Source organism: Ambystoma mexicanum, chromosome 11 (assembly GCF_040938575.1).
Source record: "Ambystoma mexicanum isolate Mex_15411 chromosome 11, UKY_AmexF1_1, whole genome shotgun sequence".
NCBI classification, from domain to species: Eukaryota; Metazoa; Chordata; class Amphibia; order Caudata; family Ambystomatidae; genus Ambystoma; species Ambystoma mexicanum.
In genome coordinates this window covers 1325746906-1325773678 of record NC_090934.1, presented here as the reverse complement: position 1 = coordinate 1325773678, position 26773 = coordinate 1325746906, and the positions used below count along the sequence as shown (strand labels likewise).

At 45.5% G+C, this 26773-nt stretch overlaps 2 protein-coding genes across 2 annotated transcripts in view; both read left to right on the top strand.

Moving 5' to 3' along the window:
• Nucleotides 1–26773, top strand: part of GNB5 (G protein subunit beta 5) — a 458941-nt gene that overhangs the window by 286636 nt on the left and 145532 nt on the right. Inside the window, exons 9-10 of the mRNA XM_069624846.1 lie at nucleotides 16511–16602; nucleotides 16805–16853. Of these exons, the coding sequence (XP_069480947.1) occupies nucleotides 16511–16602; nucleotides 16805–16853 (141 nt within the window). The remainder of the gene's footprint in view (nucleotides 1–16510; nucleotides 16603–16804; nucleotides 16854–26773) is intronic.
• On the top strand, nucleotides 1887–16504 carry LOC138504381 (syncytin-B-like). The gene is made up of 2 exons (XM_069624845.1): nucleotides 1887–1970; nucleotides 8618–16504. The coding sequence occupies exon 2, from the start codon at nucleotides 12604–12606 to the stop codon at nucleotides 13906–13908; it is 1305 nt and encodes a 434-aa protein (XP_069480946.1). The 5' UTR covers nucleotides 1887–1970; nucleotides 8618–12603; the 3' UTR covers nucleotides 13909–16504.

Sequence of the window (26773 nt, the reverse complement as noted above, 5' to 3'; positions counted from 1 at the left end):
TCACCACGCTTGTTTCTTGAATATCCCTCCAGCGACTGCTACTTGTTTGTCAAGCCTCCTTGGGTACTACTGGGTTCCAGCTGCTCGCCTGTGTACAGACAGCATTCTCTGCCGGTCACCAGCTTCCCTCAAGTTGGTTCAAAATCTTTGCGCTGTCTCTCTCCGGTGCTTTGGCTCCTCTTCGTTGTATGACAGTGCTCTGGGGCTTCTCAAGTTTCCAGTAGCAGTCCTTTCTTTGTGTTGGAATTAGGCTTGTAAAGGAGGTCCCAGACATGATTTGCACCCCTGGCCCTCCTTTTGAGGTACCTGAAAGGTACTCGCCAAGATACGTGACATATGAAGAGCAAATGAACCAGCAGAGAGTTGCACTGGGACTCTGCCCATTGTACATTAGAAGATCTGTACCTGTTGAAGCGCCCATAACCAGACAACCCTGGGCAACACGGTACCCTATCAGACAGCCATACCAGCCACTTATACGAAATAAGGAGTACATACAGACGGTCCACGAAGAGGCCCCAAGAGCCCTAATGGAAGGCCAGTGAAAATAACACAAGGGCCTGAACAGACTCATAAATGTACAAAAGCCACTATCGAAAATAACACGCCAGTGTAAGTGATTATGAAAATAAATGTAATGGATACTAAGACGAGACAATGTTAAACGTGAGAGAACGGTGCTACAGGACAAGATGGAAGCAACCGACCTGTTAACGGTGTGTAACTAGGCTTGGAACGCAAGATGCTAAGAAATCGATACTACTTGCAGTGCTTAGTAGAAGATAGAGCGGCAAGTGCCAACCATGTATCTACCTCAATAAGACACACTATACAAGTGCAACTCCATTTTGTGAAGCAGAAATGGGCCCAGGCTGCCAGAGGCCTGCAGGCCAAGTTTCACAACTCAACCAGAACAGAGAGGAAGAGCGGAATCGAAACTCAACAGAGAGCGGCTCACGCTAGGGAAATCGAGGTCACACAGAGAAGGGGAGGAGAGCGACAGCTCGCAAGAACCAAACTTCAGAGCATACCAGCTCGCCCATGAAGGTCAAGATAAGAGAGGCCCAGGCAGTTGGTAGGGCCGAAGCAGAATTAAATGCAACTAAAGCTGGAAACTAAAGCAAATTCATGGTGAACCAACACGTGACCAGCCAGGCACATAGATGTGCCACCGCCTGATGTCATCCAGAACCCGAGGATGCTATAACTTTTCCTGATAAGAGACTACAGTTTCGAGGCTGTCCTTAGCCAACTAATTGACACGTCATCCTAAAACACTGATTGATGGAAAGGAGGAAGGGTGAATCTTGGGGCAGTAGGCACCTGGGTGTCTATTCTGCATGCTGCTAATTAAAGTGGAGATTTATGTTTAGGGGTGTAACTTGCCCAATCACAATGGACCATGTAACCTAGGGTCCTATAGACACTGTAACCAATGAGACGTTGTACTTGTAGTGACGTCAATCACATGTGTTGTAGAGGGATGGGTGTAGACGCCCACCCGATAAGAGTTATCCAATCCACATGCTTTATTTCTATATACAGATATAGCACCTATACTTAAGTTACCTTTCCTAACAAATTACATTGCATGATGATTTTTATAGAAATTAGACGTCAGTGAATTCCTCTCCTCGTGAACACTTGGTAGCGTGAGGATGGTTTTGACCATCAATTATTGATTATCGATTGATATAGTCATGAGACACCTGTAGACCGAAGGCACGAAGTAACTCTGAGACTTCGGCAATATCATGAGTCCTTTCGCCATTCCGGCTGAGTAGACTGAGAAGCTTCCCGTGGACAATGATAGAGTAAAATTTCAAAAATCTGCAGTGGGTCTGAAGGAACCCGCCTTTCCAAGCATAACCCTTCTCATTCCCACAGGCAGCGGATCGGACGAAAACCTTAAAAGCAGGAAGAGGAAGGGGCGGTAATCCCGAAGTTCCAGAGAGGAAACAATGCGATTGGTGAGTGAAGCAATAAAACTCGTTACTTTGGACGATGTTGTGTAGGCATTAGAGCAAGCAAGGGAAAGGTAACAGAGGGTGGTGGAGAAACAATAGGGGGACACCTGAAGTAAAAACGTAAATCAGGGGGGCACCTGAAGTAAAAACGTAAATCAGGGGGGCACCTGAAGTAAAAAAGTAAACCAGGGGGACACCTGAAGTAAAAACGTAAATCAGGGGAGCACCTGAAGTGAAAACGTAAGGATTCGCCTTGTTCCTGCACTTTAAAGAGTGGTCAGAAGGAACGTGAACCCAGAGCCCACAGTGGGGGGACAATTTAGGCTACGATGACGTTTAAAGACGTCATAAGGGAGTTCGTTAAAATCCCATGACGGGGTATTAATTAGAAGGCAGGTATACGTATGACCAGCTGGTGTCTGTCTAGTCTGTCAAACATCTGTCATATATGTTCTGTTGTATGTCAAATGTAAAATAATTGCATTGGGGAGTGTTTAAAATGCATTTTGGATTACACGATTCTGAAACTGAGAGGGAATCACCACTAAATTGATGAGTTTTGAATAAATTGTTGGTATAAAATTTGGCGGGAAAGGATTGGATTGGAGTTTGCGTATTTGGTGCTCGCTCATACTATTGAAAGATTGAAGGAGTTGTATAATTATTGTTGGTGACAGAATTAAGAATGGAGGAAGTTACCCCTCTTGCGCATTTATGCAAGCAACTGCCCAAGCATGCAACAAAGCTGAAGAAATATAGCCAAGAGTGGGTTAAGGGCACCGCAAATAAGATGTTTATGCCGTGGCCCCAGAACGGGTCACTCTCTAAGGCTGTTTTACAGCACATGACCACCTTCCTACATGCCACATGTACTGGAAAAAAGCTTGAGAAACGCCTTGCCATCCTCGAACTTTGGAAAATGTTCGAGCAAGCGAAGGAGGAAGAACCACCCGCAGACTGGATATTAAATGTATGCACGGAGGGGGTGAGGCGCCACCAGCCCCGCCGGAACCAGTCATTGAGGGAAGCAAGACAGAGGGTCTTTACCCGCTGAGAGAATTTAAGGCAGCCACGGGGTATAGCAACCCGGCATACTAGTCGTCTGCATGCAGTGGTGACGACATCAAAGAAAAGGAGCAGGAAGGTGACCTTGCCTCCGCAGTCCCGAGGGACAAGGAGAGATGCGGAGACGAAGGAAAGGATCAGGCACAGAGTACTGCATCTCTCTCTCTCTCTCTCTCTCTCTCGAGAGAGAGAGAGAGAGAGAGAGACAGAGAGAGAGAGAGAGAGAGAGAGAGAGAGAGAGAGAGAGAGAGAGAGAGAGAGAGAGAGAGAGAGAGAGAGAGAGAGAGAGAGAGAGAGAGAGAGAGAGAGAGAGAGAGAGAGAGAGAGAGAGAGAAAAAAGCATAAAGGAAGCAGCAAGTTAGCAATCGCAAAAGACGAGTGAATGGGAGGTCAGATATTGCTAAAACTTGATGGTAAAGGGAGTGATGACGTAAGACCGAGGGAATGGTCTGATGAGGTGCAGAGAAAGGGAAAAGAGAAGGAAAAGGAAATAAGAGACGAGAGGGTAAGAAAGAAGGATAGGTTAAGGCGAGAACAACTATATAGCGAAGAGCAAGGAATACCGCTCAGTCGCACACAATACGCAGCCCAGGAAACGTACAGGCAGAACATGCTAAAGTTAGAGGAAGAAAGGAGAGTGCAAGAGAGGAAAGTAAAGAAGTGGGAAGACGAGGAAAGTAGAAGGGCAAAAGAACGTAGAAATGAACGGATCAGGGAAGTAGATAAGGCTAGAGAAGAAGCGAAAAAGGAAATAGATGAGGAAGCAGAACGTAAATGCAGACAGAGGGCACGAGATCTAGAATATTTGCAACGGGAAGTTAAAAAACCCAATACCGTTGTAGAATGGGAAGACATAGAAGAGTTCTTTCCTGCAAGCGATGCAGTGCCAGGTACAAGCGGGACAAATATTGATGATGACTTCGACACCAGAAGCATTGAGGAAACGATTGAGAATATTTATGACGAGATGGGCCTGGAACTAATTTCCCAAGGGGGAAGGGAGGATGAGCGCTTAAAGAGTACTCAGCTATACGACACTGAGGATGTCACCCGAAGTAGTGGGAGCAGGGGACTGTCCCTAGACAGGCTGGAGATTGGGCAGAACGAAGAAGATGCAAGAAGTTGTGTAAACTGGGAGCATTCAGGATCTGACTCCGGTGGGGAAACGGAGGAAGGGGCACATGACGAAGGGAGACAGTGCAAAAAACGGCTCCCAAGGGACTAAGAGGTACGATGGTCGGATGCTAGAGGGTCCACAAGTAGGGCACCGAAGTCCGCTGGACAATCCAGCCGACATGAAGAAACAACCCACGGTCAGAGGGGGGCGTCGGTGCCTGCCTATGCAGACAGGTTAAGGGCATTGCCAATCAGACTACAAGGCGGGAATGCCACCCCAGTGGTAGACCAGACAGCTATGGGGAAAGAGAAGGAGGACTGCGCATTCCAATTCCCGTTGCTAGAAAAAGGGGATGCAAAACCACAATATATTCCATGGCCACACATGGACCGAGAAAACCTAAAAAATAAGCTTCCAATGCTGACATCGGGCGCCGGAAAGTGGATACATGAGTTAGAGAAAATGACGGGGGGTGTCACCTTAGCTATAGGGGACATTAAGGGCCTCTTAATTGCCATACTTGGTGAAAGAGCAGATGATGTATGGAAACGAGCAGGCTACCCTAGGGTAACCCTAACTAACACCACCCATGACGGAGAGCCATTTAATAACTGTAGAGCAGCAGTGTGGAAAGTGCTGCGTACGCTATATCCAGACACTTCCGACATGGGAGCTATAATGACTCGAGCTATAATGACTCGGAAAATGAAAGAGTCAGAGGATCCGTTGCTTTATATCCAAAATTTTCAAGATGCGTGGGTGCTCGAAACGCATGAATCTTGGACAAAATCCATCCCTGTATTCTACCATATATTGTGCCAAGGGTTACCAGAACCGGTGCAAAAAAAGCTCAAGAAATTGGTAGGAATCGAAGCTAAACCATGGGCCGAAATACAGTTGACAATTGCACACTATTGCAGATTGTTGCAAGAAAAGAATCGGAAAAAGGAGGCAACTCGTAAGGGAGAGGAGGCAAAGCTGGTGCAAAGAAAGCTCTCGAAGTATGCTCTCGAGGGAGCCATGCTCAATAACCCAGCCGAACCAAGCGCACAACAAGCAACTAACCCACCGCAAAATAATCAGGGTAATACGGATTTTACCCGAGGGGAAGAGGTTTTGGAGGTAGAGGATGGCAGAACAATCAGGAAGGTAACCAAGGAGGTTTTCAAAATGTTCAAGGTGGTTTCCAGAATGCACGAATGGGCGGTCCAGCTATGCCGGATGGACAAATGGTCCGGCTGCCACCAGAGTGTTGGCTGTGTGGAGTGACACGACACGTTGCGCGCATGTGCAGAAGCCAAGGCATGTAGCAAAACAGCCAAGGGACAGGGACAGGCATGGTGAATCAACCTGACGCCCCTCAGCAGGGCGGTGCACAAAATTATACAGTGCAGTCGCAGGCATCAGGCGTGCAGCAAGTTGCACAGCAAGTGGGTCTACCACCTAACATGGGGAACTTGCCACAGGGACAACCCCAGCAGGCACTGCCGCAAATGTCACAGGGCATTAACTCCGCAGGGCGAGTTAATCATGGGACTGGGGGAAATCAAGAAGTGTACAGGTGACCGAACTTATATATAAAGTAGGACATCTCACAGGAGACCCTGATGTGTTCTATCCTATCAGTGACACCATACCCTAACATGGAACCAAGGGTGAATGTCACCGTAGGGGGGAAAGAATATTCCTTTTTAGTTGACACAGGTGCCATGTGCTCGTGCATATGAGAAGGCAAGTTCTCCTTGTCCAGCGAGGCAATAGATACTCAGAGTTTCACTGGCGCTCATAGTAGATTTCCCTTTACAGACACACTACCAGTTTCGGCGGGAGAGCGCAAAATGAATGTACCCCTATTGTATTCGCGTCAGACCCCAGTAAATATTCTGGGTCGGGACCTGATGACTAAACTAAACATGACCATCTCGTTTACCGAGAATGGTATAGTGTGCTCCACCCCAGGAATGCACTACTCAAACGTGTACGAAATGATCAGAGCATATTCTGGACATGCAGCCATGAGGGCGTATGCCATAGGTCCCCTGAAAGGGGCAGGTGAAGTAAAGATTAAGCTGAAGCCAGGAGCTATTTTGCCGCAAGCACGACAATACCCCATGTCCAGAGAAGCAGATGAAGGGATCGCAAAGACAATTTCCACCATGATGGAACAGGGCATCTTAGTGACGTCAGAATCACCTTGCAACACAGTGATTTATCCTGTCAAGAAATCAAAGGGAGGGTCCTGGCTTTTAATCCAGGATTTACGAGCATTAAACGATATCGTCGAAGCCGAGTTCCCTCTAGTCCCTAATCCATCCACAATACTCTGCAATATACCAACTGAAGCAAAATATTTCACGGTGATTGATTTGAAAAATGCATTTTTCTCGATTCCATTGCACCGTGACTCACAAGACCTGATGTCATTTACTTTCTGACAAATGCGCCTGAAAAGTACGAGGTTGCCACAGGGGTACTGTGAGTCCCCATCTATCTTCAACAGGTTCCTGCAAATGGACCTAAGCAATATCGCGGTGGACAGTGTTGTTTTGCAGTATGTAGATGACATTCTGATCTATAGCACCACTGAAGAGCAATGCAGGCGCGATTCTGTCCAGCTATTGACTATACTGGCTGAGAAGGGATACAAAGTTGACAATGAAAAGTTGCAGTACTGCCAACAGGAGGTGTTGTACATAGGGCAACTGTCCTCAAACGAGAGGAAGAAGGTACTCCATGACATTGTATGTTGAGCACTCACTGTTCGCCATATTAGAGAAACCAAAGGGCACACTGACGTCACAGAGAGCATCCGCCTACGAGGTGATTATCTCTAATCCATCGATTAAAGCAGTGTGATGTAAAACTGTAGACCTTGCCACGTTCATAGCTGAGCCAGTCACAGAAGGGGAACCCATACACGACTATGCAAACTATGAGGAATTCTATGATGAGATCCCCAGGGTAAAAGAAAATGCCCTGGCAGGTGGAGAGATCGTCTTTATTGACGGGTCTTCAAGAATTGACCAAGAAGACGGACAAAGGTATACAGGCGTTGCCGTGGTAAAACACATAGCGAATGGAGAGTTTCAAGTACTTGATAGTGCACGAATACCATCTCACTATTTGGCACAGGCTGCAGAGCTATTGGCATTGAAACTCGCCATTGAGAACCATGCAGACCAGGAAGTAACTGTGTATAGTGACTCCGCCTATGTGACGTCCACAGTTCACGCAGGACTAGCGCGCTGGAAAAAGAGGGGCTACCTCCGATCAGACGGCACGCCAGTGCAACATGCAGCCTTGTTGGACAGGCTGATGAAAGCACTACAGCTCCCAGTGGGCATAGGGGTCGTGAAATGCGCTGCTCATACCAAGGGGATGGATTTCGTGTCTCGGGGAAATCATGAAGCGGACACGGAAGCCAAGCGCATGGCACCCAAGAATGAAACAATCATGGACGTAGAGGTGGCACGTACCCATGAAAGAATTATGATAGCATGAGCCACACACACAAGAGGCTTATAGCAATATGGGGCAGCCTCAGCTAATGGAGCTCCAAGGGGAGGCACCTCAGGAGGAGAAGAATTTGTGGAAGCGTCAAGGGTGTTCTTTAAACCCCTCTGGCGGACTGTGGAGGCAAGACAGCACTGGTAAACCAGTAATGCCTGTCACCCTTCTAAAGGTAGCGTTAGAACAGCTTCACTACCCCATACACATGTCAAAAGAAAATATTGCTGCAACGCTCGCAGAAGACTGGTTCACACCGAATTTAGCGGAGCATGTTGCTTTTTTATAGTAAACTGCATTATCTGCCAGCAATTCACCTCTGGGAACACATTAAAAGTAGTGAGAGGAAACATCATCCCTAGACCAAATGGACCCTTCCAGCACATGCATATCGATTATGTCGATATGATCCAGTTGTGTAATGGGTACAGGTATTTACTTGTGGTGGTGTGTCCCTTTTCAAGATGGGTAGAAGCAGGTCCCTGTACACACCCCGATGCAACCTGTGCCACAAAGTTCTTGGTGAGGGAAGTGTTCCCTAGATGGTGGCTGTGCGAGGTAATGAGATCAGATAATGGGGCCCATTTTGTAAATTCAGTTTTCAAACAGATCAGCTTTTTGCTTGGAATAAAGCACAAGTTCTCGTCGGTGTATCATCCTGAGGGGAATGGGATATGTGAACGAATCAAGGGCTTACTTAAGAAAATGATAGCCAAGTTGAAGCTCACTTTAAGGAAGGGATGGTTGCACTGTCTACCACTGGCATTGTATGCTCTTCGGAACCAGCCAGGCTCTGACCATCATCTCACGCCGCACAAAATAGTTAATGGTAGAAGGATGAGGACCCCTCTTACCCCCCGAGACAGAGCTAGATGTAATGCCCAGCCAACTAGGGAGGTACTAGGAGAAGAGATAAAAGCCTGTTTGGACTGTTTAACATCCAGCCCCTTTGTCATTTCAGGCCAGCTGCAGCGACGGCGGAAAGGGGACAGCACAGCACAAACCACAACAGATAGTGCTGATGCAGGCGCAGCTCACAGCCTTTGCGCGCCCCTCATCTTCCCTGGTGACAGCGTCCTCGTAAGAAATTTCACCAGAAAAAGGTGAACCACGGTTTAATGGCCCGTTCATCGTAGAGGACTGCGCCCCATCCGCTGTCAATCTCAAGGGCAGGAGAGCCTGGATCTTCCTGAATGACATTAAGCCTTTTATAGGAGAGTGCCCTCCTGCAGCACCTAACACCGAAGAATCTACAGACAACGAGAAAGGACCTCAGCACATGCAGACAAGATCTATGGCGAGGAAGAAGGACGCATGAGAAGAAAAGACAAGACTAAAGTACTCGTTGTGAAACGCGTGGCTTTACATTGAACATTTTCTCTGAGCACTAAAGGGGATACAAGACATTCAACGAACACTCTGTGCAGCCAAAGTTGCAGGGTAATGAAGAGAATCACACAACCAAAAATGCAGTGACACTGATAACATGACCGTTTTTAGCCACACAAGGTAGTGAACGCAAACTATAAGACTCTGATAGCGGCAAATAAGACATTTCTGAGACCCAAAAATGATATCCTGAAGCATCAAGTATTCAGACTCTGTTCGCAAAACGTATAGTGCAGTGCAGCCGAAGTCTTAAGTGGGATGTCCTTACCTACTTCCAACATGTGGTATTAACATATCCGTCGCTCATAGGGAGAGGAACAAGTGTCACAGAATTCATTCAGGATCCAGATAACAAGAAGGTAATCAGGCAACTACTGACTGTCATCGCAGAGGTCTTCGCCGAATTGCCCGAGCACAGCGAACAAAAAAAAAATGCTTCCACCTCATGTGATCATAAATGAATTGACTTATACCCTATTCTTCCGGATCACAGAGGAGTGTCCAGGACTTGTTGGGAGAACCACAGATACACTAACCTTTATCAGAGATCCAAGAAACAATGAATTTCTCAACCAGGTATGGTATAAATTGAACTACGTGGTTGCAATCCACGCAGCAGGGAAGTGTAAAATCTGTTCACGTCAAAAGAAAGGATTGTGATCAGGACCCAACAAACAAGGCAGATGTCCCTGTCATCTGCAGATACCCAGCTGGCCCACCATGTCATGCTCAGACTAGTAACAGACTATCCTGAAATGGTAGGAAGGCCTGCAGATGTTGACGTCATCACCTTCCTAAGAGATCCAGCCAACGCCCCACACATGGGTACACTTCTACATGGAATAATGCTCCAAGTAGAGCTGTCCAACTTCCAGCGGGAATTCCTAAGGAGATTCCAGTGAGATCTTTCGCCGAGGAACAGATCGAGGAGACAAAAACTGTTAACACAGCAAAAAGGCCTGTGATCTAGAGAGTAGAAAACAAGAGCAAATGCCGTTGACACCAGAAGACAGCAGATACGTATTCCAGGTCTTCTTCCACCTCATTGAAAACTTTCCAGAACTAGTGGGTAGGCCCAGTAATGTTGACATACCCTCATTCCTCAGTAATCCAGCAAAAAACGCGCACCTGAACCGGCTCCTGAGGGCTATTGCAGCGCAACTAAGAAGCAATTATGGACATCCACTCCTGAGGAGAGCCTTAGAAGGATGAAATCCAAAACAAAACTTTGTTGTCATCACTTCACTGTGGAGCAGATAGAGAAGAGAGACAGTGTTCCTCAACTCGTCACAGAGAGACCGAACGAAAGGAGCAGACACAAGCACTTCGCCATTGTATTTTCCTGTTCTGCATCCTTCTCATTTTTTCTATTTTTTCATATATTGACTTCTGCTTTTATTTTGTTCCTGTTGGTACAACATCTTATTTTTGCGATTTTGACTCGTTTGCTATTTTTCCATATTTTAATTTTTATTTTTGTTCCTATTTTTACAACTTTATTTTGTATGATTAGTTCATTTTCCTATTTTTGCCACACGTTCACTTGATTTTTTATTTTATTTTTTATTTTTTCAGCATTCCATTTTTGTGTAATTTGTAGTAGTCTCTTCAGTTTCTTCTTTCGCAACTGTTACCAGCACGTCCTCAGGACCAAGGCAAATTCGAGGCATCCACTGGGACCTCACCTACTTTAGATACGCGTGAATAAATGTGATATATCTGAACTGCTAGCCTAACCCTTTTCTGTAGTCTAGCACAGGAATTGTACTGAGGACCCAGTGACTACCGTCGTCACTCACGTGAGTGGGGACGCTTGGAGAAGCACTAGTCCCTCTAATAGTAACGAACTCTCGAAATACGAGACCAGAGCAATAGAAGGAATAAATAACTGACTATGAACTCTTTCGAAATGGGGGCCCATAACAGTAACTTGGTTTTACCCCCAACAGAAAGGCGCCCCCGCTTTCCTGGGAGGAAATGCTGCAAGATGTCTTACAAATCTATCATGTGTATATGTTTGGTGATCATTATTGTCTTTCTGTCATTAACAATCAGAACTGCTTTCTTTATTGGTGCACTAAGTGTCCCACTATCAGCACGCCCACAGGATAATGAACGTCAGAATCCCACAAAAGCACCCAGACCCTATATAGTGATTCCAGTTCCGAGAAAAGCTAATGATGAAGCAAATGATTTAAAATTGAATGTAATCAGCAGTGATATGTATACACTTGAGGTAACGAATGGAGAGAAAAGCTGGAGACAGGGTACGCATGGAATGAATGAAAACGTTGCACTGTCCACGGCACGCACCCACACACAGAATACACCCAAAAAAGTGTCAATGGTTACAAGGCCTCCAACGAAGGCAGCAGAGAAGGAGAAACTGCCTGCCGAACACTCAATTCCAGAGAATAGTGGAGATAACCAAGAAAAGTCAAATGAAATGCCAAAGAAGGAGGAAATAGCAAAATCCCTCAAAAAAACAGAAGTGGCCATGAAAGAACTCACAGACAAGACACACATGATAATAGATTATTTGTTCCCGGTCATAGTCCACGCAAAGAAACTACATGAGGAGCTGAAAAACAGAACTATAGAAACTATAACAGCAAGCACACCTGCTCCAGCACAAGGAACAAGTCGCAGGCCTACAACACAGCCACAAGTTGGGAGGTTGGTGAACCAATGGTGGTTACAGGAAGTGTATGGCAGACTGCAAAAGGGAAGGAAAGGAAGCACAAATCCCCCTCCTACCACAGCGATGCAGTCGCGGCAGCCTGCTCCATCGAGATACCCGAAGTGAAAAAGCAGCACAGATGCATTCAGAGACGTAGTCATAGCAAACTACAGAAGAACGCTGAGAATCAAGAGAAGCCCTCATGAAGATAACAATGAAATTAATGACTATCTGGGCAGCACAGCCCATCTCGGGAACAACATATGGTACCAGCACATGAAGGAAGTAGGGCGAAAACAGTCGGAAGGAGAATGCTTCGTCTGTGCTCTACTACCATACAGCAAGGGAAAATCCAAGATCTTCGTGGCTGTAGAAATTGATGTCCCTACAGCACACTCTATGTCGCATGTAGCAATGTGCAACACCAGAGGACAACTTATGGGAAGAGACGTCTCGTTGATATGGGCCAACGAAAAGAATTACCCGGATGAAGATGGCTAAGTCCAGGACATTAAATCAAGAAACCGAGCGCACACCAGAAATCATGTGATCAGGTATGAGAACCCTGGAGTCAAAGGATCAGGGATAAAATGGGAAGTTAACCCGAGACTGAACGTCCAAGGAAAGACTGCAGAAGAGGCTCAAATCTGGAAGAACAGTGGCCAAATGCAGATCTGGGGGTCAGTGGTCTCCCCAGAAGGATAGGAAGACGGAGTAGTAATCTGCCGAGCATGGATGGTCCTTGGAGCCTGCAAGGAAGCAATAGAGAATTCACAGAGTTTATGCAAACCTCTGTGGCCAAAGCTAGTAAAGTTACTAACATGGGTCGAAGATAGAGGGGGACCCCTGCAGATAGTGCCACTGGAGAGCCCAAAACTATGCTTCTGAAACAATGGCACAAGGAAGATGGGAGAGAATCAAACTGCAGACGAATCTTTGAAGCTCCAGGAATGACCCAAGGAACCGCAGTTATTATGGACCATTACTGGGCGTGTGGAACCAAGGCATACATAAGGCTGCCAAAAAACTGGGGAGGCATTTGCACACTAGTGAACGTCCACGTTGCCGCAATAGTGATCCCTAAGAATGACCTAAAGTTGGACAGTTTCCTGAAAGCAGATGCTCATCTAAGAAGAAGAAGATCTGTGGAACTGGTATCCAGGATGAAGAGGGAAAATTACTTTTCTCCCAAATCAGAAGAATCATTCTATGCAATCCCGTATGAACATAGGCTGTTCAGCCTCACCTCAACAGTATTCACAACACTACTCCTGCCCCACATCCAAGTTAGAGTGAATGCTAAAAGGTTGCAGATAACCAGATGGGAGTTATTGCAGACCATCAATACCACTATAAAAGGATTCAACGCAATCAAAGAAGAGTTGAGAGCAATCAGGCTGATGACCCTCCCAAACAGATATGTGCTTGACATTATCACAGTGATGGATGGAGGTGTTTGTGCAAAAATCGGAGAATCATGTTGCACATTTGTACCATCACACGATGAAGAAAACGGAACCCTAACAGAGACCATAGGCATGTTGACAACTCTAAAAAACCAGATGACCAATGAAACGGATGAGGTGGACAATGACAGCTGGTTTGGGAACCTATTCTCATGGGTCCCGCAATGGATGGCTGATATATTCAAGATCCTGCGAGCCCTATTAGCCATGGTACTGCTAGGATTCTGCGTTATCAAGATAATCATCACACAATGCCAGAAAACTGCAAAGAAAGCCATTGGGATGAAAATGATGGTCGATGTCGAGCCAGGTTGGAAGCCAAGAGACCTGACAGATGAAGAAATCTTGGACTTTGTGAAGGCCAGTGAATTTGCGCCAGTAGGAACAAAGTTCACTTATCCCAAGAAACGAAGAAGGTATGAAGGAAAATGGATCTACTGCGGTCCAAATGGACAATGCCAGTTTATGACCTGGAACAAAGATGAACATGTCAAAACAGCAGGAAGTTTGAAAGGCGTGATAAAAATATGGACTCCAAAGACACACATGTTCACGCCATCATGTGCCAACCATGAAGACAATGAACAAAACACTGAAGAATCAAAAGAAGTAGAGATCGAGAACGAAGCAGAAGTGATCGATGAACCGATCAGAGGGGGGAGTGTAAAGGAGGTCCCAGACATGATTTGCACCCGCCCCTCCTTTCGAGGTACCTGAAAGGCACTCGCCAAGATACGTGACATATGAAGAGCAAATGAACCAGCAGAGAGTTGCACTCGGACTCTGGCCATTGTACATTAGAAGATCTGTACCTGTTGAAGTGCCCATAACCAGACAACCCTGGGCAACACGGTACCCTATCAGACAGCCATACCAGCCACTGATACGAAATAAGGAGTACCTACAGACGGTCCACGAAGAGGCCCCAAGAGCTCTAATGGAAGGCCAGTGAAAATAACACAAGGGCCTGAACAGACTCATAAATGAACAAAAGCCACTATCGAAAATAACACGCCAGTGTAAGTGATTACAAAAATAAATGTAATGGATACTAAGACGGGACAATGTTAAACATGAGAGAACAGTGCTACAGGACAAGATGAAAGCAACCGACCTGTTAACCGTGTGTAAATAGGCTTGGAACGCAAGATGCTAAGAAATCAATACTGCTTGCAGTGCTTAGTAGAAGATAAAGCGGCAAGTGCCAACTATATATCTACCTCAATAAGACACACTACACAAGTGCAACTCCATTTTGTGAAGCAGAAATGGGCCCAGGCTGCCAGAGTCCTGGCAGGCCAAGTTTCACAACTCAACCCGAACAGAGAGGAAGAGCGGAATCGAAACTCAACAGAGAGCGGCTCACGGTTGGGAAATCGAGGTCACCCAGAGAAGGGGAGGAGAGCGACAGCTCGCAAGAACCAAACTTCTGAGCATACAAGCTCGCCCATGAAGGTCAAGATAAGAGAGGCCCAGGCAGATGGTAGGGCCGAGGCAGAATTAAATGCAACTAAAGCTGGAAACTGAAGCAAATTCACGGTGAACCAACACGTGACCAGCCAGGCGCAGAGATGTACCACCGCCTGATGTCATCCAGAACCCGAGGATGCTATAACTTTTCCTGATAAGAGACTACAGTTTCGAGGCCGTCCTTAGCCAACTAATTGACACATCGCCCTAAAACACTGATTGATGGAAAGGAGGAAGGGTGAATCTTGTGGCACTAGGCACCTGGGTGTCTATTCTGCATGCTGCTAATTAAAGTGGAGATTTATGTTTAGGGGTGTAACTTGCCCAATCACAATGGACCATGCAATCTAGGGTCCTATTGACACTGTAACCAATGAGACGTCGTACTTGTAGTGACGTCAATGACGTGTGTTGTAGAGGGATGGGCGTAGACGCCCACCCGATAAGAGTTATCCACATGCTTTATTTCTATATACAGATATAACACCTATGCTTAAGTTACCTTTCCTAACCAATTACATTGCATGATGATTTTTAGAGAAATTAGACATCAGTGAATTCCTCTCCTCGTGAACAGGCTCATCATAATTCCTCTTGGTTTCTTTGTCTCAGCAGCAGGCAATTCTGTATTCTTTCTTACTTATTTTTACTCATCTCAATGCCAGGCAAATACTTACGCTCTGCAGAGGTGTTGCAGTAACCGATGTAGGAGGATTCTGGTGTTCTGGTAACTGATATAGCCTTAGGATGTTTCTGTGTGTGATGGAAAGGGAGTTCCTCACCGGAACAGGAGCCCTTGTCCCCAGCAGGGGAGTCCCCCTGTGAGTTCCCACTTGCCGCCACCCCTAGGGAGAACGTTGGGTAGCAGGCTCACCTCCCTAGCCTCACAAGGAAAGGCTTCCTCCTGGGGAAAAGTGACTGAATCCTTCGATTCGTCACACTACCCCCCTGTATATTCACTCCCTTTCCAAGTGTCCAGAACTTGGTGGTGTATATAAGTGAGTTGCTCATCATTGTATGATGGGTAGTCATGGGCAACTGCTCTGAATACAGAGGTCCCAAGAATTCTGCAGTGCTGTTGAGCAGGGCAGCAGCGCTCTGGGTTCCCAGTGTAAGATTATGATGGAGAAGACTGTGTAGGATCACCAGAGTGGAGTGTCTATGTTTTCCGACTTAATAAAGTGACATGCAAGCTCGGAGAAACCAAGAATGGGGGTCAAGGATCGTGGAATGGTAAGGGGGCTGCATCTAGGCCCTATTGGGGAGGAAGAGGCAGACTTCCAGTATACTTGGAGGTTTTGGTAATTTTTACATGCTGAATGGACTAGTGGGGCACTAGTTTTCAATTCAGGCTACTTTCATCTACCAGGGACAGTGATGTCCATTTTAAAGTCAGAATGCAACCTTACTCGAAGGTTTATAGTGAAAATGTCAACTGCAAAAATGTCGAAAAGAATAATGTAGAAAAAAAATGTAGAATGTTTTTTTTTAATATTAATGGGGGGTTCCCCCCCCCAAGCCCCCTGTTTATTTTTACTAGCTAAATCCAAAAACATACAAATTTTAAAAAAAACACATTCAAATTTTTTTTCGACATTCTTTTTTTCAATATTTTTGTATTCGACTTTTTTTTCGATATTAGAACTGGACACCTTACTCGAAAGTGTCTCAGGCTCAAATAATAGACCACGGGACACCCAGCAAAACAGTTCCTCCACTTCAATGGCGCCCCCATTCCCATTATGGAATTAGACAACAACGTACTGGCTGAATAATATGCTCTTTCATGGAAGAAAAAGACTGCCTGATTCAGATATACAGATGAATTTTCTTTTTCATTATATTTTAGGGCTGTGACAAAAAGGCGATGGTGTGGGATATGCGGTCCGGCCAGTGCATCCAGTCATTTGAAACTCATGAATCAGACATCAACAGCGTCAGGTTAGCATCTACGCTTGCCCGTGTTGTAGTTGCGCAGGAGCGCAGCAGCCTCTTGTTCAAAGATGCTACCTCTTGAAATTGGCAGCGCAAACATTCGTCCAAATGTTTTTTTTTTTTTAACACAGTCATGTATGTGGAAGATGTTACCTAAGAAGTTGACAAACGAAAAACAGAAATTAACCAGGACTTTCTTTTTCTCCAGATACTACCCAAGTGGAGATGCATTCGCCTCTGGTTCAGATGATGCAACAGTAGGTATAATTCCATTACAGTGATTTTCGGAAAGCAGGTCTATAAAGGTGGCTTGCACACGTTACGTTAGAAGTGGGTCTTTAGAAATGTGCAGGTGCAATGCCTTTAGAAATGACCTTTGGTTTGCACATGATCACTTGAGCTTTGGCATGCTGCATATGTGCAATGTTTTTCATGTACACATATATCAGTTCTAGCAGTTATTTCAGTTCACCTTTTCCGAGGGCATTGCATTAGATTAAATGTCCCAACCACTTCTACACCTGGGTTTACGTTTCGCCTCAAGGCATTCATCATTTGTTGCTTCACTGTAGAACATGTCATGAGACGGAGGAACGTTTTCACGCCTCCCTCGGGCTTGGGGGTTGCCCTGCCTGCTATACTGCGATGGGCCTGGTCATGTTGCACCAGCAGCCTGTTTCGCCGTTAGCGACTGCTTTTGCCACTTCTCTGAACTTGTTGTGTATTGCACATGTCTAGCACATTGTCTGACAAATAGATTGGCTACCAACGTATGGGGTTATCAATTGCACAATTGCAGCAAGGTGAACAACAGTGTTGTGTCCCGCTGGGCCACGACAGCCCATAGTTACAGGCCAGAGCGTAGCAAGGGCCTTAACGAAGACCCTGGGGGCATTACCATATGCGGTAATGTCCCACAGTCAAGGGGCTTTTTGCGATTAGTATCCCAGCCAGTTAGACTAGGGTACTAAAGGCAATTTTTTTTTTTTTCCGAAACACTTCAGTGTTTTGGAACAGAAAAACAAAAAGACAAACAAAATGGCCACCGGTGAAGGGAAAACAAAGTCCATTTTCCCTTTCCATGGCGGCCATTGGGGAAAAAGTAAACAAACAAAATGGCCACCATAGAAAGGGAGAAGGGACTACATGATGGCCTGTCGCAGATTAGGTGAAGTGTTCCCAGAGTGTCCGCTCTGGAAATGGTCAAAAAAGAAGGTAAGTTCGGGTGGGAGGGTGTAAAGGGAATTCAGGGGACGGGGTAGGGGGATGGAGGAAGACTTACCTGATTCCCTGGCGAGGGGAGATGGCGGCCGCTGGCCTTGAGGAGGCTCAGGGCAGCAGGATTACCATGTGGTAATGCCCACATTCTGAGCCTACCGATTGGCTGTGAGTATGCCACAACCCCCTCGCCGGGTACTAATACAGAAAGTGTTACATACATCTGCGCCAAAAGAACATTAAAGCATGTTTTCTTTTAATGAAAGATACACTAAGGACATATTTGGATCTCTGTACGAGAAGGATTTCCAGACCGCCAGGGAGTCAGAATGCAGAAGCCAGAGCAGTGCTGTGAGTCAGTAAAGTCAGCCACACACCAATTGTATCAGCTGCACTGGTTTCTAGTGCAGGCAGCCAACACTTTCCAGCTGCAACTCTTGTCCATAAAATGCTTACTTCGAAAATCCAGTAACTCTGTAGGAAAGGTGCTTGTTCTACCAGTGCAACTAGCAACTGTGGTCATGTGCTTATCCTGTTTGGGAGCACATCCACCTTTTGAAGCTTGAGCACTGAGCCATATGAAACATACATGCTTTATCCTAAATCCACAGTTATGTCAAGTGGGGAAGCTGGGATTAGAACTTCAATCTTCTGGTTCCACAACAGCAGATCATGTAGTAGCCATTGCATCTATTAACATTATCTCGAACATCCTTTAATGAATGCTTCATAGAAGTGTCTGAATTTAATAAAGCAATTGTACAAGGATGAACGGTCGAAGTTCAGGGTGCACAAATTTGGAACACCCTTCCCTCCTTTCTGAAAATTAACCAAGCATAAAACCTTTCTGTTTAGGTTCCACCGCACCTTCCCACATTTTAGGCTTACTCCCCCCACACTTAGGGCTCTATTCATGGAAAAGTGTGCAGAATCCAACAAGGGCCGCGTGCCGAAAAAGACACTGCATGAGCCTACGTGCAGAATATAAAATGCGCGCCCCGTGTATGCATGGAATTCACTGCGCAAAGTAGCCATATTCGCAAGTCACACTCGGAACGCCCCCGACATGCCTGCATGCAAAGCAAAAACAGCCAGAACAGCTACCTTCACCACGAATACACGCACCCTTGAAACAGTGTGCAGGGTCCCCCGCAAGCAGGCCTGCATGTTGGGGATTGTGCGCAGGGTCCCCTGTAACTTTTGCTGGCCCCCCACAAAATGCGTATGAAAAATCAGAACTCAGTAATTACTTGTGAAATCTTCGTGTGAACCCCCGTAAACCGTTCCTGCACCCCGCTAAACTGCGTATGCGCACCCCTAAGTTAGATCGGAACCCAGGTTGTGTACACGCACCCCTGTATCCGACATACAAACCCACTTCCAAACTGTGATTCCTACGTGAAAGTGTACTTATGCCTGCCTTCGGGTGGCATAGAGATCGAGTGGCCATTACTATGCTAAGATGCTGCGCAGGTGATTCCATGAATACGTGTCGTTCGGCGCAATAGTGGGCGTGCAAGGGATTGCCTGCGGGCCATCCCTCGGACTGCCCACTTTTTCACATGTTCTCCATTTTCTGTGTTCCGCCCCCTTCCCAGCCCTCTGCGCAAGCCACATCCACGCTCTGCGAGGTGTATCGCGCAAGGCGCTCAACGGCTTGCAGAGACGTGCAGAGTCTGCGCAAACTCCACACAAGTCCAGGAAAAGTACTGCGCAGCCTATTTCATGAATAGACGGACGGGGATTTGCAAGTACTTCCATGAATCGGGCCTTTAGTGACTTGTCTCTGCACTTGTTTCTCCCAACTCTTTCTCACAATCATTAACCATTAACCCTCCCCTCGCAATCATACTGTTTTTGTACACACACACATAATCCTCAGTGATATTCAGTCATTTTACCGAAAAGAAATCCAGAGTGTTAAGTTTTACCGAAGTAAAAAATATCCACAAAATACTGAACATTTTAAATATATCTATATATAGTAGTGGGAGTAAGGGGTTAAAATGGGTGGGGATGAGGTTCAAAGGTTAGGAAAAGGGGGTTTTGGAGGACCCCCAAATTAAAAAATAAATAATAAATCAGTATTTTTCCGGTATTTTTTACCTTGATAAAACCTACCACTCTGAATTGTATTTCGGTAAAATCACATATAACCTACTCACTCACACATTTGTTGCATACCTTCTTTCCTCTGCCTCTATCTCTCTCTTGCCCCACTGTGCCTTCCCTTCCTCGCGTTCATAAACTCTTCTCTCTCGCACAGACTCTCTGTTTATGTTCACTTGTGGCACCCAAGCACTTTTGGTGCTTCTCGTTTATTTGCACAAGTAATTCACTGGTGATATAGCTCAGCGAGGCAAGCATTTGCTCCAATCATGCGTCCAATCCGCAATACACATGTTTGAATCCAGGCAGGGTCGACCATGCAAGAACAATAAATTGCATACAAAGAAATTCGTATAGTAATTGCAGCTATTATTACAGAGATCAGACATTCAAGGAAACCTTCCAAAAAGCAATGTATGAGCATGTCTTGTCTTGAATGTCCACAGCATCCCAACGTGATGAGATGTGCCCATGCGGACAGATTGCAAATAGAGGTGTTTCTACTGCAGGAGATGTGCTGGTGACACACTTGCCGAGATAAACTGGCCTTGGTCGAAGGAGATGAAGTTCTTCTCAACAGCCATGAATGTTTCTGGAGAGGTTACTACAGAAAACGCTACATTTTGAACTGCATAACAATATTTCACACACCAATGACAAATGTGTAGGCATGAGTCATGAGTGTACAGGACCAGGTTACAGCGAACAGGATAAAATGGTCGTCTAGAAGACCCAGCGCTTGGGGCTACTATCTGGAGGCTATTTGCTGAAATTGTAATGTTGCACTAGAGAACACAAGACAGGGGAGATTCCATTACTGTCACGAGAAAGACAGATGTGCAACTAGGTCCCGGATGCAGACAGGAGTTGCGGTAAAAATTATTTGTCTCGTGTGCTTCTATGGTTAACCTAACATCCGAACGCACCCTTCCGCACATACTCCACCCTACAAAATTCTGTTTATTTCATTAACACATTTTATTCAGGATGGGGGCCAAATTTTCTTTCACCAAGTGCCTGACATACGGCTGACCCTATTCATAAATATATAGGTGCCATCACTTAAAACCCTTTTGCAGCCCGATATACCTAGCTCCCTCCTTACCAATTCCCACCCATTTACCCCCCAGCTGAAAATCCTGAGCTTTCAGTTCTGTATTATTAAAAAGGGACATTAACTCCTCACCAGAGCAGATGGGATGGGTGACAACAACTGAGTAGTGCAACAATCCCAGCCAGATATGTCTGACTCTTCACATAGGGTACAGATAATGCTGTGCTCATCCAAGTAACATCATGAGTTAGATGCAGGGAGGGGCTCTACTGACCTATTCCACCGTGCGAAGTAACTTGTAAGGATTGCAGCCGCACCTATTACAGTTGTGCTCCATATCAAGCTCTGACAGGTGCTGATATCACCTGATATAGAACGTGAGCTAGATTAGTTCCCAAACACACATGTGCCTTAAATGGCACGCAAGCACGAGTGGTAAACAATTGTTCTGAGTATTCTGAACATTTGTGCGTTTATAAATCACCGCTGAGTGACAAAACACATGGACAACGTGCACTGCAATGTGTGTTAAGGAGATCATAGAGGCAATTCACATGTCTGTATTGTTCCTTTGCCAAATGTCGTGCACGTGTCTGTCACGCCTAAAAGCAACTCCCAATAATTACCGTGCTCTACCAGGTGCTAATAAGTACCTTCTTAATGACTTCCCAAATCATTTAAACATCAGTGTTTACCTCGAACTTCCCATGACTCAAATCATGCATTAGTTATAACAATCCCAACGTTTGACTGCGAATTCCCTCCGAAAGAAAAATATGTATTTGTGAAGGGGGATTATCTTTCGAGTATCAACTCCACTCCAAAACATACTCCTTCAGATTTTGTGGACCCCCCCATGCTTGAGAACTTCATTTTGAAGGTATAGTTGAGCAGTAACACACGCGCAGGCGGGATGTCCTGCATGGGAACGGCAGGGGATCAAAGTCGCAGGAGTGTTTTAATGAGATCTCTCGGCTATTATCGACCTGGAAAGCTTGCATGTCTGGGGTTGAAATAGTATTTAATTTTTTCTAAGCTGAGAAATGGCAAGGACGGCCATTTGACGAGTAAAAACGAAAATATGCCTGCCATGGTACTAAGGAAGTGAGCTACCAGTAGTCTAGTTTCTATTTCCATCAGCCGCCACAAAAGGAGTGCAGTTAGGCAAGGAGATGCATCTTGAGAGTCTGATAAGTTACAGGATTTTAATGTGTGGCAAGGGCAAAAGCAAGGGAGGGTGGGAGCATGGGTAGGTGGGCAGCCCAAGGGCAGCCTTGCCCATGGAGAAGGGTTTGAAGGAAGTGTGCAAGAGTATAGGGGGTCCTGGAGGGGCGGAATCCTCATGGCGGTTGGCAGCCAGAAGGTTGCCTAGCCCATCCGAGGGCTTGGTTTGCAGGCCAATACCATGAGTTAAGGCTCTATTTACAAATGTATCCCCTGTTTCCCGGTCCTGGTTCTGTGCAAGGGCATGCACCTCTCACCACGAACCAGGGACAGTCCCCAGGGAAACCACCACTCCCACCCCACTGGGTAGGGAGGGGCGCTGCACCTGCTAAATAAAATCACTGTTAACAAGAGATGAGCCACTCCCTAAGTTCCTTGATCACTAATAGACACTGGGCCTCATTACGGGGTGGGCAGAATGGGTTTAACGGCACTGGTAATGGTGCCGGTGCCGGTAAACCCATTCCGCCCTATTACTAGGTTCCCTTGTGGGACCCGCTCAGAACATCTGGTCACTTCACTTCTCCTGATCTTGAAATGTCATGAATTTCAAATGGACTTAAATAGTTTCTAGAAAATGCTTTGGGGTTTGACGGCCCTGTTATTAAACATGAAAAATCTGGCATAGCATCAAGCAATTAATCTTTTCCCAACAACCTATTAAATCACGTACGTTTTGTTTAAAAAAAATAAAGAACAAATAAACTCATATTCAGTCCACGTCCCTCTAAATCAAAGGGAAGTGTTTTTATCTGCTGGTTCCACTGACATGGATTGTATTACAGCATTGTGAGATATATGGTGGTCTTCCTACTTACAGTACTCTCATCTGGTATGGAAAACAGACTAGCTAATCAGTGAAATCCTGGAGGTGGTAGATTTATTGTGATGTATAAATGATATGTTTTTGTTGCTATTACTTTTATGTTATAGTCATACAAACCAGTCTTTGGTCTCATTCATCCCCTCCGGGTAGTGACCACAGATGTACTAAACACACAGGGTTTAACATGTTTTGAGTTGTTACCATCTGTTCCCCATGTAGGGGAGGCATGGTATCACAAGTATAACAATGACACAATGGATATAATTTGTAAAACCTTTATTGAACATTTTGGGGCTTGAGAAACTCCTACTTTGACCTATAACTAAGATGGGAGTAGTCAAGACATCAAACGATAAACAAAATAGCCGTAGTGGAGTCCGTCAAATCAAAATGGCCTATGGTAATAAAACCTAATGCCTGCCCTATATCTTGTACAAAAAGTGAAAAAAGGAGAAAATGTATATACAGGAAAAATCAGTGTTCAAAGAATGAATGCGGTTGAACTAGCTCTCGTCCCCAGGTTAGACCTTACAGAGTAAGGCTGTACCTGTAGTCAGGATGTCCCATCATGGCTCGGTTTCCAACACTATAAACAATTCCAAACCGTGGTTTGAGACCCCCCTGGCCTTCCACGTTAAAGTCCTTTTTCTTACTTTCAAAGTAGTACTTCATCAGAATGTTTACAAAGGTCCCCCTCTATCGGGCTCAGACGTTTCACCACACAGTGTACATACGTCCCCCTCTGTTGGGCTCAGAGTTGTCACATGAAAGTGCAACACAAATTTGCAAGGCGGCTCTATTCCCCAAGCTGCTTATACTTCGGGTCTCCCTCAATCGGGCACGGACCACTTTCGGATGATGAAGACTTTTGAATGTGTGTGGCTCTCTTTACAGACCACTGCAAGACCACTTTGACTACTTTTGCTCTTCATTCAATTTATTGCTTCAAACAATGTACCTTTCACAGAGATTTTGCCTTCGCCGGACTAATCCGTTACTTAGTATCACTGATCTCACAGCTGTCCTTACTTCAAAGTTCACTCACAGGTCTGCCTTTCTTCGCGTCTCATCCACATGCGTGCAGCCTTCACTTGTAATATAATGTTGCTACTTAACACACCGGCCTCTCAGGTCGCTTGCCAACTCACCGACTGTGTGCGTCTCTTTCTTGTTTTTGCTATTTCCCATTCACAAGTCAAGGTTAGTACCACAGGCTTGGCCTCGCCTCCCCAACTCTGCCGTTCACCCGGCAGGGTCACTGGCCTCCTTGAAACACAATACAATTTTCACTTGTGGTATCTGGCCTTCTCCACATGTCTTTTTTACAGCCTATCAGAGGCAACAGCCTCCAGTAAGGAACTCCTGGGGTTTTCAACCCGCTGCTCTCGACCCTTGGTCCGTTGCTTTTCTCCAGTAGGTGTGCCTTCGTCCCAGAGGTTCTCCTCGTACTCGTGTTCCGCCTTGCTCAGAGTGTGTCTTTAGGTGTGGCCTTTTATTCGTATGAGGAGAGCTAATTGGTATTAGGTGTATGCACTTAGTGTAAAGTGCCTGACTTTACCTGACCTGATTAACAGGACATGCACTGTATGATATAAGAGATTTAGTCTGGTTACTCTCAGTCACCCTCTTCCTCGGCCCAGTGTTTGTCTAAAAACTGGAGGGGGTGAGTTGGGACTTTGGAAAATCCTAAAGAATAGGATGAGTCAGATAAACAAAGAGGGGGGAATACTGCGTCTCACCACCATCAGCTGCCTCACCCTCACTTCCCTGAAAACCCCTCACCCAGGTTATCCTCCCGCACTGGTCCACCCCCAAGGAACTGGATCCAAAAGTGATGGGCGTGTCCTGGCCACCTGGATGACAAGTTCCAGAGGACTAGCAGGTGAGACGCCCTTTGGTTTCTCACACCTGCCATGAGGGTGTCTTGGAACAACTTCTAATTCCATGAAGCTTAACTGTGCAAATATGGGGTTTTTGAAATGGCTGCAAATATCTGAGCACATGGACATGAAATCATAAACACTAGGTCAAGCCATGTCGCGTAATGATTCAACAGATTGTTTATCCATGTCCTTGTATTAGGAAAACTGTCTCCCTTTGTAATGTTATTACTATAGATAGAACAGTTTAGACGTGAAAAAGTCTGTCTGCTTTGGGATTTTCTGTATATTTGTTGTGACCCTCCGTTGCTCAAGCCAGATTTCACTAATACATTACAGAGATTGTGGAATCTTTTATGTGCAAATTATTTATGTTTTTTAGCCAACATTTTGATAACCTTGTGAATTAGTTTTCACTAGTGGTTAAGCTGTAGTGAAGGTCCTGTCAGATAAACAAGGAATAGTACACTTCCTGACTGGAAAAGGGCACATCTATAACTCACAACACACTAGAGTACTCCCTACTTTTTTTTTACTTTTGAAGCACTCCCTTACCCAAATAAAGCTGGGCCCTGTTTATGATTAATTAAAAGATTAAAACTACAATTAATACTCATTTAAAAAGATGTAAAATACAATGAAAATGAAACTAACAAGAAAACAAAATCCCAGCTGGAAGAATATAAAATAACTGGATGAAAAGGAAATCTTACTGACCATATTGACTACTGCATTCCTGACACCCTCTGTCCTCTTTACTCTTTACTTATGGGTACGTGCACCCTACGGAGATGGGGCCAGAGCATAATGCGTAGCAGCATTAACAAAGAAAAACAGGTACATCGCTGGTGAACATACGCCACCCCCACTAGGGATGTTCCCCATAGCATATATGTGCCCCATCCATCAGTCTTTTTCACAGCTTCAATCTGTTGCCATGATCCTTCCGTGGGCCCACAGTGGGGTTGTATGGAGGACATGGGACTATAGATTCACTACAGAGATTAACATTTCCTTACTCCTAAATCCAATCCACTTTCCTCTATATTCATAGGAGATTACAAAGCAACGGGGCAGATGGCATCCACCGTTCCAGCGATAGACAAAACCGGAAAAGGTTCACATACTTATGGGCAAATTCTTCAGCCAAAGATGTTGCAGAGGACAGCCTGACTGAACCGAGCATCTGATCTCGAGCTTGACTCCAGGTGCTTTGTCTGGAGAAGGGGTGGAGGACACTCACATAGCAGCTTTGGAGATATCTTCCAGTCGGATGGAGTCTCTGGAAAGCTAATGATGATGCCTTGACTCTCACCAGTTGTTTGTGGAGACCTTTTGGGGGCTGCAGCTTGCACTTCAGCATGCTGTCCCCAATCGACCTTGAAATAGTGGCTTTGTCCGATTAGGAAACTGGGTATGTTTCACAATAAGTGTTCCGATGTTCCTACATGCTTAGTTTTTCTCTAAATAGAATTTGAGAACTATCAACATATTCAGGTTATGTTGAGTCCTGTCTGGATCTCATGAGGGATTGGGAAAGAAGACCAGAAGATTAATCTCCTAATTATTACAGAAGTCAGAAACAATCTTTGGCATGAAACTAGTATGACTGTAAAGAACCACTGTCTTTATGAAAAAGGAGGAAGGGAGGAGTAGCACAGAAGGCTTGAAGTTCACAGATCCTCCTCACTGAGGTGGCTGCTACCAGAAAGTTGCAGGACATAAGGTTCAAGTCCAATGAGGAGAAGGGTTCGAATGTCTTGCACATCAGAGCTAACAGAACTATGTTGAGACCCCAAGACAGATGTGGTAGCTTGACATACATCAAGAGCTTCAGCAATCCAGTAAGATGCCCCTTAATGATGG

What these genes read in the sequence shown, in the direction of transcription:
- LOC138504381 (XM_069624845.1), top strand. Translation starts at nt 12,604, where the DNA reads ATGCTTCTGAAACAATGGCACAAGGAAGATGGGAGAGAATCAAACTGC.